Source organism: Neoarius graeffei, chromosome 27, assembly GCF_027579695.1.
Source record: "Neoarius graeffei isolate fNeoGra1 chromosome 27, fNeoGra1.pri, whole genome shotgun sequence".
NCBI classification, from domain to species: domain Eukaryota; kingdom Metazoa; phylum Chordata; class Actinopteri; order Siluriformes; family Ariidae; genus Neoarius; species Neoarius graeffei.
In genome coordinates this window covers 32,230,838-32,250,692 of record NC_083595.1, presented here as the reverse complement: position 1 = coordinate 32,250,692, position 19,855 = coordinate 32,230,838, and the positions used below count along the sequence as shown (strand labels likewise).

Genomic DNA, 19,855 nt, shown 5'->3' with positions numbered 1-19,855 from the left:
TGGATGCAAAGTTTTCTAGCGGTGTATTTATAAGAACGGACGCGTGTTTGTGATTCTGATTGGTGAACTGCTTATAACCGTAAACTAACCACCAATAGTAGTTGAGGACAGGAGATCTTAGCCAATCCTAGTTCAGGAGGCGGGAATTGTTGGTATACCGGAAGGGAAGTGAAACAAATGGGTTTTGACACAGGTACTTCCTGTCTTGTACGTCGGACAGTAAACAAAACGGTCAGATAAACTCTGAATAATTAATCAGTTAAGAAAACATTTTAACTGTCCAACATGTCTGGACAAAACCTCCTAAATGTCAAACAGCCGCCGATTCAGTCTACGGCAGGAGCTGTACCTGTGCGAAATGACAAAGGTAAGTGCTAAATCAGGAAGCTAAGGTTAGCATCGAGCTAAGCTAACGCTAATCGCTTTACGGTGGTTTAGTCCCATCTTCTGAAATGTGACACGATTGAACACAATAAAGACAAGAGGAATTCAAAATCGCTCTAAATTCCTACCGGCGATTAATTATTCACATCAAATGGTACTGAAGATGAGAACTCGATATCGCACCGAATTGGAAAGTGTTTCTGATGTATTTTTATGTCACATCTTCAGAAGGTCCTGTCAGTCTGCTCTGTTGATTTGCAGAGATTTAAACGTACAAACCCTTGATCTGATTCAGCTCGTCAGAGTTTCTTCGACTACTTTTAAGTTAGTTTACAGAAGTCAAATGGGAAATCTAGTCAAAATCTTCAAGTTCAAACTTTCCTTAAAAAAAATCTGTGTTCTCTTTAAATCTAGAGTGATCAAATCATAGACACGTTTGATCAACTTTATTCGCATTTAAACATGGGGCTAAACACCAGGTACCTCAGTGAGACATTGTTGTTGTTGTCACTGCTGAGGTGAACCATGCTTGGTTGATTTGGCCAGAAATGCAGCAGGAGGGTGGCCGGTTCCTTTCTGTGTATACACACACACACACACACACCCCTACCTATGGACAGTTTAGAGCAGGGGTCACCAAACTTTTTTTCTCTGGGGGCCACATTGTCGTTCCTGACTGTGATGTGGGGCTGGAGTCGGGTCAGCTATATAACATAGAATTGTATGACCCAGACAAATATGACCACCAGCAGGCCTCATTGTGTAATAGAGATTACTAGCCTGGCACAGCCATCCCTACTACTATATCCCCCACTACTATATCCCCACCACTATATCCACGGCTACTATATCCCCCGCTACTATATCCCCCGCTACTATATCCACACTACTATATCCCCCGCTACTATATCCCCCGCTACTATATCCCCCGCTACTATAGCCCCCGCTACTATAGCCCCCGCTACTATATCCACACTACTATATCCCCCGCTACTATATCCCCCGCTACTATATCCCCAACTACTATATCCCCAACTACTATATCCCCCGCTACTATATCCCCCGCTACTATATCCCCAACTACTATATCCCCAACTACTATATCCCCAACTACTATATCCCCAACTACTATATCCCCAACTACTATATCCCCAACTACTATATCCCCAGCTACTATATCCCCCGCTACTATATCCCCCGCTACTATATCCCCAACTACTATATCCCCCGCTACTATATCCCCCGCTACTATATCCCCAACTACTATATCCCCAACTACTATATCCCCAACTACTATATCCCCACTACTATATCCCCCGCTACTATATCCCCAACTACTATAGCCCCCGCTACTATATCCACACTACTATATCCCCCGCTACTATATCCCCAACTACTATATCCCCGCTACTATATCCCCACACTACTATATCTCCCACTACTATATCCACACTTGATTCCTGGCACATATTTGTTTATCTTTACTAGTGGTTTGCAAAAGTAGTAATCGAGTCTTCACACTTTTTTTTTTTTTATTTGAAATACGACAGATATTCCATTTATTTATTTTCTAATAAAAATAACATCAAAGCTGTCAAGGTAAGAAACATCTGCCTAGTTGAGGTGATTGACACTGGCAAAGGTGAGTGGAAAATTATAAATTGTAGGTAGGCCTGTTGATATTATTAATAATATTAATAATAATTGTGTGCAGCACTTAATAAAGGTCAAATAAATAGGCTTATAAAATAAATACATTTTAAAAAAACCCAGTGAAATTATAATAATATGAGCAATAGATCACAGCAGTTGTGCTGTGTCCTGCACGTCATTGCTCTCATCCATGGCCAAAGCAAAAAACTTGAATTCTGATGCTTTCTCATTCAGCTGGTCATACACGTTGTCCCCCAAATCTTCGGTTCGCCTGGTCATAGTAGGTGCGGAGAGACTCACCGCGTTGAGCGCATCCTTCTTGTTGGGACACACCTCCTCGGCCACAGCAAGCATGCATACTTTAACAAAGTCCCCATCAGTAAACGGCTTTCCATGGGTAGCTAGTAGGTGAGCTACCTTATAGCTAGCTCGGACAGCAGCCTGGTTGATCTGGGTTTGGCGAAGGAATACATTCTGTTGTGCAGCCAGTCCGCATTTTATCCTTCGAATCCTGTCTTCTCTTGTTTGCCCTCGCAAACTAGCATACTCTTTGTGGCGGGTTTCGTAGTGACGACGCAGATTATATTCTTTGAAAACCGACGCACTTTCTTTACATACAAGACAAACTGCACGGTCCTTACACTGAACGAAAAAATAATCGGTGGTCCACTGTTCTTTAAAAACTCTGTACTCTCTGTCAGCTTTTTGCTGACCGCTAGCCATTTTGCTGTCCTGAACACTGACAGTTCTCTGCGCGTGCGCTGCCTGTCACTGCTTGATCGTGAGCATATGACGAAAATTCGGAAAATATGAATAGTTCATTTTATAACTAAATATCAATTTTAATTGATAAAATCAACAAAATACAAGATGCAGACATGTTATTTGCCAAAAAGCAATTTAAAAAAATAGGCCATGACCACTTTTGGGGATTGCCTCATAGGGCCGGTTCAAGTGGTGGGGGGCTGGGGGGCCGGAGTCGGCCCGCAGGCCGTAGTTTGATGACCCCGGTTTAGAGTAACCAGTTAGTCTAACTGCATGTCTTTGGACTGTAGGGGAAACCGGAACACCCAGAGGAAGCCCACACAGACATGGGGAGAACATTTAAACTCCACACAGAAAGGTCCCCATCGGCCACTGGGCTTGAACCCAGAACCTTCTTGCTGTGAGGTGACCATGCAAACCACTGTACCTCCCAGTGAGAGACCAATGTAGCCTAAAGGCTGACATTTATTGTTTTCCACAGGTGTAGTGAACACTATGCAGTGAGCCATTTAGGACTGAGTCATTGAAAAGTCAGGGTTTACCTCTGTTCGTCCGAAACACCCGTTTTCTCATCAACCACAAACCATAGCTACTTAGTACCAAACTTCAGCTTGGGGTTCTATACCATGTTTACCGTTTTCAGGTCTGTCGCACATCAACTTCATGTTTACCGGCTGAATGTGTTTACAAAACATATAGCGTGGATTTATAAAATTTTCATAACACTTCTCTCAGCAACTACAGATCACAACTGCTTGATATTTGGTACCGAGCTTCAGCTTGGGGTTCTCATCTCATTATCTCTAGCCGCTTTATCCTGTTCTACAGGGTCGCAGGCAAGCTGGAGCCTATCCCAGCTGACTACAGGCGAAAGGCGGGGTACACCCTGGACAAGTCGCCAGGTCATCACAGGGCTGACACACAAACACAGACAACCATTCACACTCACATTCACACCTACGGTCAATTTAGAGTCACCAGTTAACCTAACCTGCATGTCTTTGGACTGTGGGGGAAACCGGAGCACCCGGAGGAAACCCACGCGGACACGGGGAGAACATGCAACCTCCGCACAGAAAGGCCCTCGCCGGCGATGGGGCTCGAACCCGGACCTTCTTGCTGTGAGGTGACAGCGCTAACCACTACACCACCGTGCCGCCACTTGGGGTTCTATACCGTGTATACCGTTTTCAGGTCTGTCGCACATCGACTTCCTGTTTACCGACTGAATGTATTTCCGAAACACACACGGTGGATTTTGACGCTATTTCAAGGATCAAAATGCTGTCTCAAAATGACAGTTTACCAGGATGCTATTTGAAATCCCTGGGGAGAACGCTGCGTTTTACTTACTTATTTCAGAGTTAATTATTTGTTGAAGTCAACATTCATAATAAGTGTCCTATTCCTTCGATTGCTTGCATTCTGATATAAGTGAGAGCGGGGGGGGGGGGGGGGGGGATACGTAACTGAGCAGTAGCTCACAGTTGAGCTTGTTCAGTCTGTGGTGTAATCATACATTTGTACAAATTGATCTCCTGTGGCTAATTTAACACCCAGACCTGAGGAAGTAAGAATTCACCACAGTTATTTTTATGTTAGTTACCGAGCTTCTGTGTAACTCCAGTACTCCTCCACACCTTTTCTAGGTGAGCTTTCTATGGAAAAGGTGAAGGTGAAGCGATATGTGTCAGGAAAGCGGCCAGATTACGCACCGATGGAGTCTTCCGATGAAGAAGAGGAAGATTTCCAGTTTGTTAAGAAAGGCAAGGAGGCCGAACCGGAGATGGAAATGGAAGAAGAGGATGTATCGGACCCTCGCCTTCGCCGTCTCATGAACCGCGTGTCAGAAGATGTTGAAGAAAGGTACGTTTATTATCCAGTTTTGTGTTGTGTAAATGCAGTTTATTAACACGTTGGAATAAATGCGGTTTCTTAACACATTGGCTTTCTTTTCTTGTCAGACTCGCACGACACAGACAAATTGCTGAACCAGAGCTGATTGCTGAGAGCAGTGAGGATTCAGATGAGGGAGCCTGGCACCCAGAGCGAGAGGAGAGCAGCGAAGAGGAGGAAGAAGAGGAGGAAGTGGATGATGAGGTGAGCAGTTTGAAAATAAGCCTTTTCAAATTGGGTGCTCGCTGTCGGAAAATAAGACAACATTCGCATTAAGAGACTGGCAGCGTGTTGTGTTCTGTCCAGTCATCAGTCTGATGCCTCATCTCATCTCATTATCTGTAGCTGCTTTATCCTGTTCTACAGGGTCGCAGGCAAGCTGGAGCCTATCCCAGCTGACTACGGGCGAAAGGCGGGGTACACCCTGGACAAGTCGCCAGGTCATCACAGGGCTGACACATAGACACAGACAACCATTCACACTCACATTCACACCTACGGTCAATTTAGAGTCACCAGTTAACCTAACCTGCATGTCTTTGGACTGTGGGGGAAACCGGAGCACCCGGAGGAAACCCACGTGGACACGGGGAGAACATGCAAACTCCACACAGAAAGGCCCTTGCCGCAGCGCTCGAAACTAACGGTGTCCCGATGTCCCGGGGACCATAAAAAATGTCATCGGGACACAAAATTATCATATCTGGGACAATCCCGGGACAATGGAAAAAAATAGATCTAGAAAAAAAGTTCTACATTAATGTTATTTACAAAGCCGTAACACATACGTAGACATTCACCTAATTTGTCATTTTTAAAACGTTAACAGCGAAAAATACATAGTAGCTACACTTTCGATGCACCTGCATCCGTAGGCTACAGAGCAGCGCATTCTGTTCTAGAATCTTCGGCCGGTGTCCGCATTATATGGACTTGGAATGGAATTGCTACCGAACACGCCGCGCCGACTCTTGCCAGAACAAAAATGCTGAAGTGGTTGAAGCGGACCGACCGCGGGGAAGAAACTGAAAGCCCAGACATAACGTCTCCGGGACCTTCAGGATCCAAAGTGTCCTCGCCTGGTCTGCAGGCAACGCTAGCAACTGAATGAACTTAATGAACTCTGTTAGACACGTTATAAAATACAACAGGAATGATGTGGATGATATTGACGGAAGATACCGTTCAACAGAATAAGTGAGTTTTCTTGGTGTCTTTCTAGTTCAGAAAGTTTAGTCAGTCAGCAGCACAACTAGGCTCGGACCTGCCACTATGTTGATGTTGCTAACATTTGCACCCGGCAGCAAAAGTTCATAAAATGGATAACGGAAAGTTCATAAAAATGGATAACGGTAATGGATAACGGAACGTTCATAAAAATGGATAACGGTAATGGATAACGGAACGTTCATAAAAATGGATAACGGTCTCATCTCATTATCTCTAGCCGCTTTATCCTGTTCTACAGGGTCGCAGGCAAGCTGGAGCCTATCCCAGCTGACTACGGGCGAAAGGCGGGGTACACCCTGGACAAGTCGCCAGGTCATCACAGGGCTATGGATAACGGTAATGGTGAAAATTATAAGTTGGCCTTATAAGTGCCAACAGATATTCAAGGTATAAGTAGATGAAATGAACATAAAAGGGGTCTTATTTTCAACTAAAGTGTACTGCAGATGTAGGGAGTTGAAACATTTTCTGAATGAGCTAGTTGGCCCCTTTAAATAAACGGGTATCTATTCATACAGTGAGATCGCCAAAGTTTAATAAACTGAAAATGCAATAACTGTAATTTTGAAGTAGATGATGTATAGGACATGTGTCGCTTGTGTCTTATTGTAAAAATGATATAAAGGGTTCAAAATCGCATAGTTACAAATATAGTAACTTCATATGATAATATTAACCACTGGTTATTTCAGAGAGGAAAAAAATGGGGACACTATTGCTTCCATTCGGGACAATACAACACAGAATTTGGGACCACTGGGGGACACAAAGAAAAAAAGTTAATTTCGAGCCCTGCCTTGCCAGCCACGGGGCTTGAACCCAGGACCTTCTTGCTGTGAGGCGACAGCGCTAACCACTACACCACCGTGCCGCCCAGTTTGATACCTATAATCAATATTAATAGACCAGTGCATGTCTTTGTACAAGAGGCAGAATCTTTTTTTTTTTGTTAGTATCTTACGTCTTATGAGATTCTTAAACTCCACACAACCCACGAATGACCTCATCAGTTTATTGTCACCTTCTGAGTTGGTCACAGGATGATGTGTGTTTAGAACTGTCCGTTTCGTTCCGCATGTTGCTACAATTGCGTATTCGGAACCATTGTTGTAGGAAATCGAGAGGCGGCGAGCGATGATGAGGCAGCGAGCCCAGGAGAGGAAGAACGAAGAGATGGAGGTCATGGAGGTGGAGGAAGAAGGGAAGTCTGGCGAAGACTCGGAGTCTGAGTCGGAGTATGAGGAGTACACGGACAGCGAGGATGAAGCTGAACCGCGGGTAAAACCTGTCTTCGTCCGCAAGTGAGTAGTGTTTCTATCAGTATTATCTGAACACCCAGCGTTTTGTCAGTACAAGTCTAAAGCTATAGGAATTACTCAGTAAAATGATCATCCAGGCCAAAGTCATGGTGTCTGTTTTACAGCAGGACATTAAAGGTGCTCACTGCAAAGTTGAATTCTGAGCAGAAATGTTCTGTTTCTGTTGCTGTTGGAGTTTCAAGTTGAATTGAGTTGACGTTGAGCGGTTGCGATGCTGCACACACCGTGTATCCTGCGTGTAAATTTTTTGCCGAGATAAAAAGCGTCCCGCATTTTACGATTCCGGAGATTGCCGAAGCAAGTGAGTAACAATGTGACGTGACCACCGTGGGGCGTGTCTGACCTACTTTTAATCAAACCAAGTCGGCGTGTGCAAACATGGCGGACTCTGCTGTCCCGCCAGTGGAAAAGAAAAGCAAACCGGCCTAGTGAGTGCAACTGCAAGATAGGGCAAGGTTAGATGATGTCATTTTTCTGAACAGATAACTAAATCATTCTAGCTAGCACTTAGCTATCTTAGCCTGAGAATGCACGGGCTCGACTCCACGGTAGCGAGTATGGAGTTACATGCCTAATGTTTTGATCTTACAGAGAAGGAAACGAGAAGACAAAAGCAGTAACAGAGAAAAGATATATTCATCTTTTGTTTCACGGATCTGTTCGCGAATGTCAACCACAAATTACATGCCTGCGACTTTAAACTCTCCGTGGTCGATGCAGAGTCATGATGTTTTCTGTGTCGCCATCTTGGTGTGACACGGGGAGCTACTGCAGAATAACGGACCCAAGTAAGAGCTCGTTTTTCCAGTCGCCATTTTGAACGAGACTGTCTGAGATCTCGCCCAACATCTCGCGTCACATGACCAGAAAAATCAGTTTCTAACCCCCTAACTTGGTATATTCGTGTACTTCACCCATTTCTAATTTGGCCTTAGCAATGGAGCCTGTCTGAAATCTCGCCCGACATCTCGCGTCACATGACCCGGAAAAACCTGGATGTTTTGGGTCTGCTATTCTACATTCTATCATGAATTCCATTTTTGTGTGTGTGTGGGGGGATCCCCCCGTCCCCATCAACCCCCTTGCTCAAATAAAGAGGTACAGGACAAAATGGGGCTTCATAAGGCTTGTTCACTTTGGGGGAGGACCCCCAAACTTCCCACAATTGAAAGGTAAAAATGAAAAAATGGAGGAGGAGGACTCGGTATATTCGTGTACTTCACCCATTTCTAATTCAGCCTTGGCAGTGGAGCCTGTCTGAGATCTCGCCCGACATCTCTGCCTTGGCAGCGGAGCCTGTCTGAGATCTCGCCCGACATCTCGGCCTTGGCAGCAGAGCCTGTCTGAGGTCTTGCCCGACATCTCGGCCTTGGCAGCGGAGCCTGTCTGAGATCTCGCCTGACATCTCGGCCTTGGTAGCGGAGCCTGTCTGAGGTCTTGCCCGAAATCCCGGCCTTGGCAGCGGAGCCTGTCTGAGGTCTCACCCGAAATCCGGGCCTTGGCAGCGGAGCCTGTCTGAGATCTCGCCCGACATCTCGGCCTTGGTAGCGGAACCTGTCTGAGGTCTCGCCCGACATCCGGGCCTTGGCAGCGGAGCCTGTCTGAGGTCTCGCCCAACATCTGGGCCTTGGCAGCGGAACCTGTCTGAGGTCTCGCCCGACATCCGGGCCTTGGCAGCGGAGCCTGTCTGTGGTCTCGCCCGACATCCGGGCCTGGGCAGCGGAGCCGGTCTGAGGTCTTGCCCGACATCCCGGCCTTGGCAGCGGAGCCTGTCTGAGATCTCGCCTGACATCTCGGCCTTGGCAGCGGAGCCTGTCTGAGGTCTCACCCGAAATCCGGGCCTTGACAGCGGAGCCTGTCTGAGGTCTTGCCCGACATCCCGCCCTTGGTAGTGGAGCCTGTCTGAGATCTTGCCTGAAATCCCGGCCTTGGCAGCGGAGCCTGTCTGAGATCTCGCCTGACATCTCGGCCTCAGCAGCGGAGCCTGTCTGTGGTCCCACCCGACATCCGGGCCTAGGCAGCGGAGCCTGTTTGAGGTCTTGCCCGAAATCCCGGCCTTGACAGTGGAGCCTGTCTGAGGTCTCGCCCAACATCTTGCATCACATGACCGGAAAAACCCGGGTGTTTTGGGTTCGCCATTCTGCATTCTAGCCTGACACAATTCCATAATCATGCTAATTAATTAAAGCTCCTCCTCTTCGGTTGCTTCCATAGGGCCATACTGTTTACCTCAAGAGGAAGGAAAACGGTCCCAAAATGGAGAAAAGCGACCCTCGGAACATCAAAATGATCGCATCTCATCCGCATGATATTGTTCTTGCGAAACATAGGGAAATGGCATGCACAATTAAAAAAATATATATTTAATTTCAGATGAATTTGCAGTCTGCACCTTTTAAGTGACCGACATGCAGCAATGGTCCAGGTATTAAAACCAATGTTGATGGTCTTGTTCAATTTTGCCAGATGTAGTCATGAAACGAGTTCAAATCCTGTCACCGAAATAGACATTCTCTCTCACACACACATTTTTGCAAACTCCATCATAAATCCTGGTGTGCATTCAGATCAGCTGGAATGTCGTCATGCGTATACGTAGTGTTTAGTGAATAATAACTCGCCCTACTGTGAATTGTATGGATTTTTATGAATTGCAAATTCTGTAAGGGATGAAAAAGTTTGTTTTTTCAGTTTGTTTCTGATCACTTAGTTTTACCAGAGGATGTCTGGTGGTGATGTTTATCAAGGTTTTGACCAGCCAATTTCGCAAAATGTGTGTAATTTGTACAAATTCCCATAGACGGCCTGGATGTACGTCAGCACAGCACTCCGACAATAACAGTAGGATGCAGCATGTACTGGATGAAATTGCGAATCGTTTTAGTCCCCAGTTTGAAGTAACCTGCTCGAATACAACATAACCCACACTGGTGTGTGTGTGTGTGTGTGCCTTTCAGGAGGGAGAGAGTGACTGTGATTAAACGTGAGGCTGAAGAACAGAAGCAGAAGGAGCTGGAAATCGAGGCCAAGAAGCAGGCAGAGGAAAGGCGTCGCTACACCCTGAAGATCGTCGAGGAGGAAGCCAAGAAGGAGTTTGAAGAGAACAAACGCAGTCTTGCTGCTCTGGATGCCCTGGACACAGACGGAGAAAATGAAGAAGAGGAGTACGAGGCCTGGAAGGTCAGAGAGCTCAAACGAATCAAGAGGGACAGAGAGGCTCGAGAACTGTAAGTTCTGTTTTTGTCCAGTGAGTAAAGTATTTCATTGCGTGGTTCTCCGTTTCAAACGCGCGTCTCCACGTCCCGTGTGATTTCTAGAATCGAGAAGGAAAAAGCCGAGATCGAGCGATTCCACAATCTCACAGAGGAGGAGCGTAGAGCTGAACTCCGCGTCAACGGGAAAGTCGTCACCAACAAAGCAACCAAGGGCAAATACAAGTTCCTGCAGAAGTACTACCACAGAGGAGCTTTCTTCATGGTGAGTGAAGCTCAAGGATGAATGGATGGATTGATCGCACTCCAAACCTTTCTTACGAAACCGTTTCTGTGCTTCTGTGTTAGGATGAAGAGCAAGAAGTGTTCAAGAGAGATTTCAGCGCACCAACACTGGAGGATCATTTCAACAAAACAATTCTGCCTAAAGTTATGCAGGTTGGTTCAGTTTTTAGATTTTGTTTCTCTGTAATTTGGCCAGCGTGTGCCGTTGGCCAGCTGTATTCAGCGACATAAACGCTTGTTATAGTGGAATCTCCAAAATATCATCATCCTAAACTGAACACAGGTTCATATGAGCAGCATTTTTGGCAAAACTTGGTGAAACAAGATAAAATCGTGTCCCATTCGAGTGACCACAGAAGAGTCAGGTTCCTGTAAGGTTCCTTTTTGGATTCTTTCAGACCCGTTAGTGTGTTGTTGTTGTTTTTTTTTTTTTTTCTCAATCATTAGGCCAAAAAAAAAAAAAAGATAGTGTTTCAGGTAACATGAAATACTAAAATAAGGTCGGTAGGTAGGAAAAAGTTTTTTTTTTTCTTAATTTTTTTTATTTTGTTCGGAAAAATTAACACAAGTAAACATCTTACAAAATAGTATTTTGGCACAGAATCCTTTATACCATACATCATAATAAAATAAGTGTTTTAAATCTTTAAACGAATAAAAAAAATATCGCGAGAGTTCGAGTTATGATCTACGGAAGCGTATTGCTGCCACACTCAAAAAAAAAAAAAATTGGCTTAGAATCAAGTAATTACGTGAAAAGATATTGTTAAAGTTATCACGTTTTTACAATATATTTATCATGTAATAACATCACGTAATTTCATGAATCACGTTATTTCATGATATTTTCATGTAATATCGTGAAAACACCTTATCAAGAAATAACGTGAAAATAACATCCTAGGCTACTTCCATTAAAAGCAGACGGCCTAGCCTAGCCTACTGTAGAACTTGGGTCAAGCAAAAACACCGAGCAAAAACATGGCTGAATCCTGAATGACTCCTATTTGTATAAATAGGGGACTACATAGGCGGCAAAATGTAGTGTTTTTCCCTGCCATGGAAGTGCACTTGTATACTGAAGAGGAAGCGATTTGCATTACAGCCTTGAATGAGGATTCAAAATGGCGGCTCGGCTCAGTTTTCCCTTCCTCCTTCAGTATACAAGTGCGCTTCCATGTTTATGCAGGAGGGCTGATAGAAGTGGCGAAACATTTTACTTTTTATCGTTTCTTTCACAACTTGAATGCGTTGAAACACAAAATTATGACAAACTAACGCCGCTTACACTAAAATATCGAGGGAAATTTGTAATAAAAACTTTACGGTTGGCAATTTCGACGCGGAAATTCTCGATCGGTCGGGTTACCGGAAACACACTTTTTTTTTTTTTTGGCCTTAGTGAAATTTATGCTTTGGATTCATTTGCTGTTTGGATTCACACTGAACATAATTAAAGTGACTGTAAAGCCTCTAAACCCCACTTTTTTCCTTGTACAAAGCAAGAATCGTTATGTTGATTGACCATGTGTTTTCGAACCATGGCTGATCTAAAAGGCCATAAATTAATGGAAAATCAATAAGATCAGCCAGTTTTCACGGAATCTGCCGAGACTCATCCGGAAGATCCCGAAGGGGTGCGTGACGTCATGCGTGTAACACTTCAGGTATCGATTTCGTTCATGTGTGCAGCAGTGGTTAGACCAGTCTCGATACCCAATCACGTTTAGGAGAGAATTCTGATAGTGATTGGGATTCTTATATGACCGATGAAGGAGCAGATGATTATTAAGGATATTCCGGAGTAAATGGTTATCTTTTCAAGACCCCAAGACGAGAAACCGCCAGTTCATGACAGTCTTCTGTAGCGCGTGATAGATAGAGAGATGTGCAGAAAGGGGTGGTTACCTTTTATCGTGTTTTCCTGAACAAAACTAAAAACAAATCGAGTCTTGCAATATTGCAACTTGAGAGCATTTAACACACTTCAGTTAATAACGAATGATGATGATGATATGCGCGAGAAAAACGCGTGTGTAATGATAAGATCGGATGTCTCGAGCGTGTAAATGTTGCTCATAATCCTGCATCTGGTGCACAGTGTGTGTGTGTGTGTGTGTGTGAGAGAGAGAGATAATAGAGGAATCGACGAATTGTCCAAATGTCAGATCAAATGCCATTTATTAAATAAATGGGTTTGTTTTTGCTCCAGTAATTCCCGTATGGTCGTTCTGGTGGTGATGAACACTTAACGAATCAGATTTATTATTAGTAGGCGACACGAAATCTACCCGCTTCGTTTGCACAAACTTCACCCACTGTCGCTTTAGATTAGTGTCATTTCTCAGAAATTCGTGAACTGAATGTCCTGTTGTATATGGATTTGAACATCCAAACACAACTCGGCGCTTTCACATCGTTATTTTTGTTAAATTCCAACAACAATATCCAATTTCAGCGAGTAAACAAGCATGGAGTCAGATGACCCAGATAACCAGGGTTCCATGTGTGATGTCATATGAAATAAGCCCTGGGGCACGGCTGCCTTTTCCTGGGATCTGGAAGCCGTGATTTATCGATTTAGTTTTGTGCTTGATAATAAAATAACTATTTTTCCCCCTGCTTTATTAATTCATTTTGGTTGTTATGAATGATGTATATTCATTTTAAAACATTACAATAAGGCATTACATACACTTTCAACAAACTCAAAAGCAAAAAAAGAAAAGTTTGCTGAGGGGAGTGTAGGAATGTCCTCTTAAAACTTTTATTTCATTCACTGGTCAGAAATCTAGCGAGAGACAGGAGTAAGCCAACGTTTGTATGTAGAAATCAGAAAAATCACCCAAGGACAGAGGTTCGATAAGAAGTGAAGGTTCAAAATAACAAAGCTTAAAGTGTTGTGTGACGCATGTAGTGTGTTTTTGTTTTTTTTTTTGGTTCAAATATTCTGAACACATCACCCCAGTGCGATAGCTGTCCTTGGGGCCAGTTTGCATCCTGCAGCTTCTTTTAGCAGCTTACACAAAATCCCCGGCATGTTTGGTTCCCTTACTGCAGTTACAGTGGCATGCAAAAGTTTGGGCACCCTTACTGAAAATGTCTGTTATTGTGAATAGTTAAGTGAGCAGAAGATGAACTGATCGCCAAAAGGCATAAAGGTAAAGACAAGACATTTCTTTTCAGCGTTTTCTGCAGGATGTGCGTATTATTTTTGTTTTGTACAACCCCGATTCCAAAAAAGTTGGGACAAAGTACAAATTGTAAATAAAAACGGAATGCAATAATTTACAAATCTCAAAAACTGATATTGTATTCACAGTAGAACATAGACAACATATCAAATGTCGAAAGTGAGACATTTTGAAATTTCATGCCAAATATTGGCTCATTTGAAATTTCATGACAGCAACACATCTCAAAAAAGTTGGGACAGGGGCAATAAGAGGCTGGAAAAGTTAAAGGTACAAAAAAGGAACAGCTGGAGGACCAAATTGCAACTCATTAGGTCAATTGGCAATAGGTCATTAACATGACTGGGTATAAAAAGAGCATCTTGGAGTGGCAGCGGCTCTCAGAAGTAAAGATGGGAAGAGGATCACCAATCCCCCTAATTCTGCGCCGACAAATAGTGGAGCAATATCAGAAAGGAGTTCGACAGTGTAAAATTGCAAAGAGTTTGAACATATCATCATCTACAGTGCATAATATCATCAAAAGATTCAGAGAATCTGGAAGAATCTCTGTGCGTAAGGGTCAAGGCCGGAAAACCATACTGGGTGCCCGTGATCTTCGGGCCCTTAGACAGCACTGCATCACATACAGGCATGCTTCTGTATTGGAAATCACAAAATGGGCTCAGGAATATTTCCAGAGAACATTATCTGTGAACACAATTCACCGTGCCATCCGCCGTTGCCAGCTAAAACTCTACAGTTCAAAGAAGAAGCCGTATCTAAACACGATCCAGAAGCGCAGACGTCTTCTCTGGGCCAAGGCTCATTTAAAATGGACTGTGGCAAAGTGGAAAACTGTTCTGTGGTCAAACGAATCAAAATTTGAAGTTCTTTATGGAAATCAGGGACGCCGTGTCATTCGGACTAAAGAGGAGAAGGACGACCCAAGTTGTTATCAGCGCTCAGTTCAGAAGCCTGCATCTCTGATGGTATGGGGTTGCATTAGTGCGTGTGGCATGGGCAGCTTACACATCTGGAAAGACACCATCAATGCTGAAAGGTATATCCAGGTTCTAGAGCAACATATGCTCCCATCCAGACGACGTCTCTTTCAGGGAAGACCTTGCATTTTCCAACATGACAATGCCAAACCACATACTGCATCAATTACAGCATCATGGCTGCGTAGAAGAAGGGTCCGGGTACTGAACTGGCCAGCCTGCAGTCCAGATCTTTCACCCATAGAAAACATTTGGCGCATCATAAAACGGAAGATACGACAAAAAAGACCTAAGACAGCTGAGCAACTAGAATCCTACATTAGACAAGAATGGGTTAACATTCCTATCCCTAAACTTGAGCAACTTGTCTCCTCAGTCCCCAGACGTTTACAGACTGTTGTAAAGAGAAAAGGGGATGTCTCACAGTGGTAAACATGGCCTTGTCCCAACTTTTTTGAGATGTGTTGTTGTCATGAAATTTAAAATCACCTAATTTTTCTCTTTAAATGATACATTTTCTCAGTTTAAACATTTGATATGTCATCTATGTTCTATTCTGAATAAAATATGGAGTTTTGAAACTTCCACATCATTGCATTCCGTTTTTATTTACAATTTGTACTTTGTCCCAACTTTTTTGGAATCGGGGTTGTACAATTGGAGAGGGCGGCATGGTGGTGTAGTGGTTAGCGCTGTCGTCTCACAGCAAGAAGGTCCGGGTTCGAGCCCTGTGGCCGGCGAGGGCCTTTCTGTGCGGAGTTTGCATGTTCTCCCTGTGTCCTCCGGTTTCCCCCACAGTCCAAAGACATGCAGATTAGGTTAACTGGTGACTCTAAAGTGGTGTTTACATTAGACCGTATCAGCGGATTATCAGATTAAAGTTTTTAAAACGATTCGCGTGCACACAGCAACGCCAATACACGGATACGCTAATCACATGACTAATTAGACAGCACGTAAGTTGAAATGTGTAAATAAACCTCAGTGCAGCTCAGCGCTTCCTCCTCCGCACTCAGGCATCCTGCGCTCCAAATCACTCCGCCCTGAACAGCGAGTGCCCTCTGGAGGGTGTGCACTCCGGCCCTGCGCAGCTCAGAGTGCGCAAGTGAAGCGCATGAGCAGTGATTCGGGACTGAGCCGTCCGCGCCGTTTTTCAGCAGTCGCGTCACATGACCAACGTGGCATGACCAACGCCAGTGAATCAGGAAGGTGGATGTCACAGTGACGTTGTCCAATGACGACGTCAGCTAGAGCTCAGCACTGCGTATCCTCGTTCCTCAATGTTTACACAGCACCGGATCAGATACGTACTGGGTTGAATACGTGGGCCCTGGCGGATTCAAACTGTTCCGCCTGTGGAGTCGTTTCCCGGCGTTTTAATGTGCACGGACAGTGCATCCGTGATAAAAACGATGCGGATACGGTCTAATGTAAACACCACCTAAATTGACCGTAGGTGTGAATGTGAGTGTGAATGGTTGTCTGTGTCTATGTGTCAGCCCTGTGATGACCTGGCGACTTGTCCAGGGTGTACCCCGCCTTTCGCCCGTAGTCAGCTGGGATAGGCTCCAGCTTGCCTGCGACCCTGTAGAACAGGATAAAGCGGCTACAGATAATGAGATGAGACAATTGGAGCGTGAAAAAAGAAAAGGAACACCATGCGAAACTTTGGGTACCCCAATACATTTGAGTTCTCAGGTAACTTTTACCAAGGTTCCAGACCTTAATTAGCTTATTGAGCTGTGGCTTGTTCAAATTCTTCATTAGGAAAGGTCAGATGATGCAGATTTCAAAGCTGTATAAATTCTCTGACTCCTCAAACTTGTCCCTAAAATCAACAGCCATGGGCTCCTCTAAGCAACTCCCTCGCATTCTGAATAATAAAATAATTGATGCTCACAAAGCAGGAGAAGGCTACAAGAACGTAGCAAAGTGTTTTCAGGTAGCTGTTTCTTCAGACTATAATGTCCTTAAGAAACGGCAGTTAACAGAAACAGTGGAGATCAAGGTGAAGTCTGGAAGATGAAGAAAACTTTCTGAAAGAACTGCTCGTTGGATTGCTAGAAAGGCAAATAAAAACCCTGTTTGACTGCAAAAGACCTTCAGAAAGATTTAGCAGACCCTGGAGTGGTGGTGCACTGTTCTACTATGCAGCGACACCCTGAACGAATATGACCTTCATGGAAGAGTCGTCATCAGAAGAAAACCTTTCCTGCATCCTAGCCACAAAATTCAGCGTCTGAAGTTTGCAAATGAACATCTAAATAAGCCTGATGCATTTTGGAAACAAGTCCTGTGGACTGATGAAATCAAAATAGAACTTTTTGGCCACAATGTGCAAAGGAATGTTTGGAGAAAAAAGGGTGCCAAATTCCAGGAAAAGAACACCTCTCCAACTCTGAAGCATGGGTGTGGATCGATCATGCTTTGGGGTTGTGTTGCAGCCAGTGGCACAGGGCACATTTCATTGGTCGAGGGAAGCATGGATTTGAATAAATTCCAGCAAATTCTGGAAGCAAACATCACACCATCTGTAAAAAAGTTGAAGTTAAAAAGAGGATGGGTCCTACAATAAGACGATGATCCAAAACACACCTCAAAATCTACAATGGAATACCTCAAGAGGCACAAGCTGAAGGTTTTGCCCTGGCCCTCACAGTCCCCTGACCTAAACATCATTGAAAATCTGTGGATAGATCTCAGAAGAGCAGTGCATGCAAGACAGCCCAAGAAACTTGTAGAACTGGAAGCCTTTTGCAAGGACGAATGTGTGAAAATCCCCCAGGTAAGAACTGAAAGATTATTAGCTGGCTACAAAAAGCGTTTACAAGCTGTGATACTTGCCAAAGGGGGTGTTACTAGCTACTAACCATGCAGGGTGCCCAAACTTTTGCTTCAGGCCCTTTTCCGTTTTTGTCATTTTCAAAATGTAAAAGATGAAAAATAAAAATTGTTTTTGCTTAAAATATAAAGGGAATGAGTCATCTTTAACTTGCTTAACTGTTCACAGTAACAGCAATTTTGACTAGGGGTGCCCAAACTTTTGCATACCACTGTAGGTTGATTTGAGAGTAGAATCTTTTTCTTATTGCAAACTCAACACTATAGAGTTCATTTGGAGCTGTACCAAGCCTCACTCACTCACGCTCTCATACCCCTTTACCAGGAACGGGTTCTGTTCTGGTCCTCGCATCAAATTTTGAACTGTTTGGAGCATTTTGACCAAAAATCAATTGGTTCAGAACCTGAAAAGTTGGTTCCCAGGTGGAACCTTCACATACATAATTTTTTTTTGTTACATTTTTACCAATCAATCAAATTTTATTTATATAGCCCTTTACAATAACCAAAAGGTACCCAAAATGCTTTACATCAAAGCCATAAAACAGAACACCAAAACACACAAAAACACAGGTTTTAACTGCGGAAGGTGCCACCGTGCTGCAGATTACCAAAAGCCTTTCAGAAGTACATGAAATAAAACGGACGAAACGAAGCACCCCTCAAAAACAAGACTCCCCTAGTCAGGATTGTATGCTAATCTAAAAAAATAGGTCTTCAACTTGGATTTAAAAAGGCCGGGATCGGGGCGCCGTGCCGTGGGTCCGGGGACCCGGGTTCAGTTCCGGCCCGGGGTCGTTTCCCGGTCCCTCCCCATCTCTCTCTCCTGCTCGTTTCCTGTCTCTACACTGTCCTATCCAATAATTAAAAAGGTGAAAAAAGCCCAAAAAATATCTTTAAAAAGGCCAGGATCAATAGTGGTGCGAATGTCAGGGGGCAGATTGTTCCACAGTCTGGGAGCAGTGACAGCAAAAGAACGATCACCCCACTGTTTATATCTCGACCTTGGAACTTCTAACAGAAGCTGACCCGAAGAACTCAGGGCCCTACCATGATCACGAATAGTTAAAATCTCAGACAAGTAAGAGGGAGCCAGGCCATTGATGGCATTAAAAACAAACAAAAAAGTTTAAAATCAATTCTAAAACAGACTGGAAGCCAATGGAGTGATGACAACACAGGAGTAATGTGTTCACGTCTAGACGTGCTTGTTAAAAATCGGGCCGCAGCGTTCTGTACAAGTTGAAGACGTAAAATTGAAGACTGTCTGAGGCCAACATACAGGATATTACAATAGTCCAGTCTCGAACTGATAAATGCATGAATTGCCTTCTCGAGATCCTGCCGACTGAGAAACGGCTTCGCTTTGGCTAAGAGACGAAGATGAAAAAAGTTCATTTTTACTTTTATAATGTATAGTTGGCTTATTCTTGGGTTTTTTGTTTTTCCTTTCTTTTCCCCTCCCCGTCTGATAGCTTACTGCTGTGATGATTTCCCAGCTTGGGATCAATAAAGTAAATCTAAAAAGATATCTAAAAGAGAGCTGGTTTTTCAGTGCAAACTGACCTCATCAACGGGCGTGTCATTAGTTTCGAGAGTTTCAATATCTTATCATTAGTAGTTGGTCTCTGCTTGTGTTATTGGATGAAAAATATTTGCAATAACGAAACAAAAGCTCGCAGATAATCAATGTGATCCATCAGCTTCCTAGTACTGTCTACTTCTGTTGTGCAACGCCCTCTATTGATAATGCGTCCTTGATTACAATGGTTCCAGTCAAAACTGGTACACGCAGAGACTGGTTCACTAGCTGGCACCAAGGTTTAAAGAATCCTGTATGAAACCAGTTCAAGAACCTGCTCCTCTTTGGTCAAAAAGTGACACTGGACAGTTGTTTTGCTTTACAGACACATGCCAAGTGTGGTTGCTGCATTCACTCCTGCTTAAACAAAAAGCAGGAATAGTGCACTTGGGTTTGATGCAAACAGACTAAACACTGCACCTCTGAAAGCATAATGAGAACAAAATTTAAAGACCTTGTCACACTAACCAAGTCATTTGTGAGTTTAAGTGTGCAGCTGCCCTGTAATGGT

At 44.0% G+C, this 19,855-nt stretch overlaps 1 protein-coding gene across 1 annotated transcript in view; it reads left to right on the top strand.

Annotated features, from left to right (window-relative positions):
• The first annotated feature begins 163 nt into the window (after positions 1–163).
• mfap1 (microfibril associated protein 1) overlaps positions 164–19,855 on the top strand; it is a 22,326-nt gene continuing 2,634 nt past the window's right edge. The window contains exons 1-7 of the mRNA XM_060911651.1: positions 164–367; positions 4,452–4,668; positions 4,767–4,902; positions 7,042–7,229; positions 10,205–10,474; positions 10,565–10,724; positions 10,808–10,897. Coding sequence (XP_060767634.1) covers positions 286–367; positions 4,452–4,668; positions 4,767–4,902; positions 7,042–7,229; positions 10,205–10,474; positions 10,565–10,724; positions 10,808–10,897 — 1,143 coding nt within the window. The 5' untranslated portion in view covers positions 164–285. The remainder of the gene's footprint in view (positions 368–4,451; positions 4,669–4,766; positions 4,903–7,041; positions 7,230–10,204; positions 10,475–10,564; positions 10,725–10,807; positions 10,898–19,855) is intronic.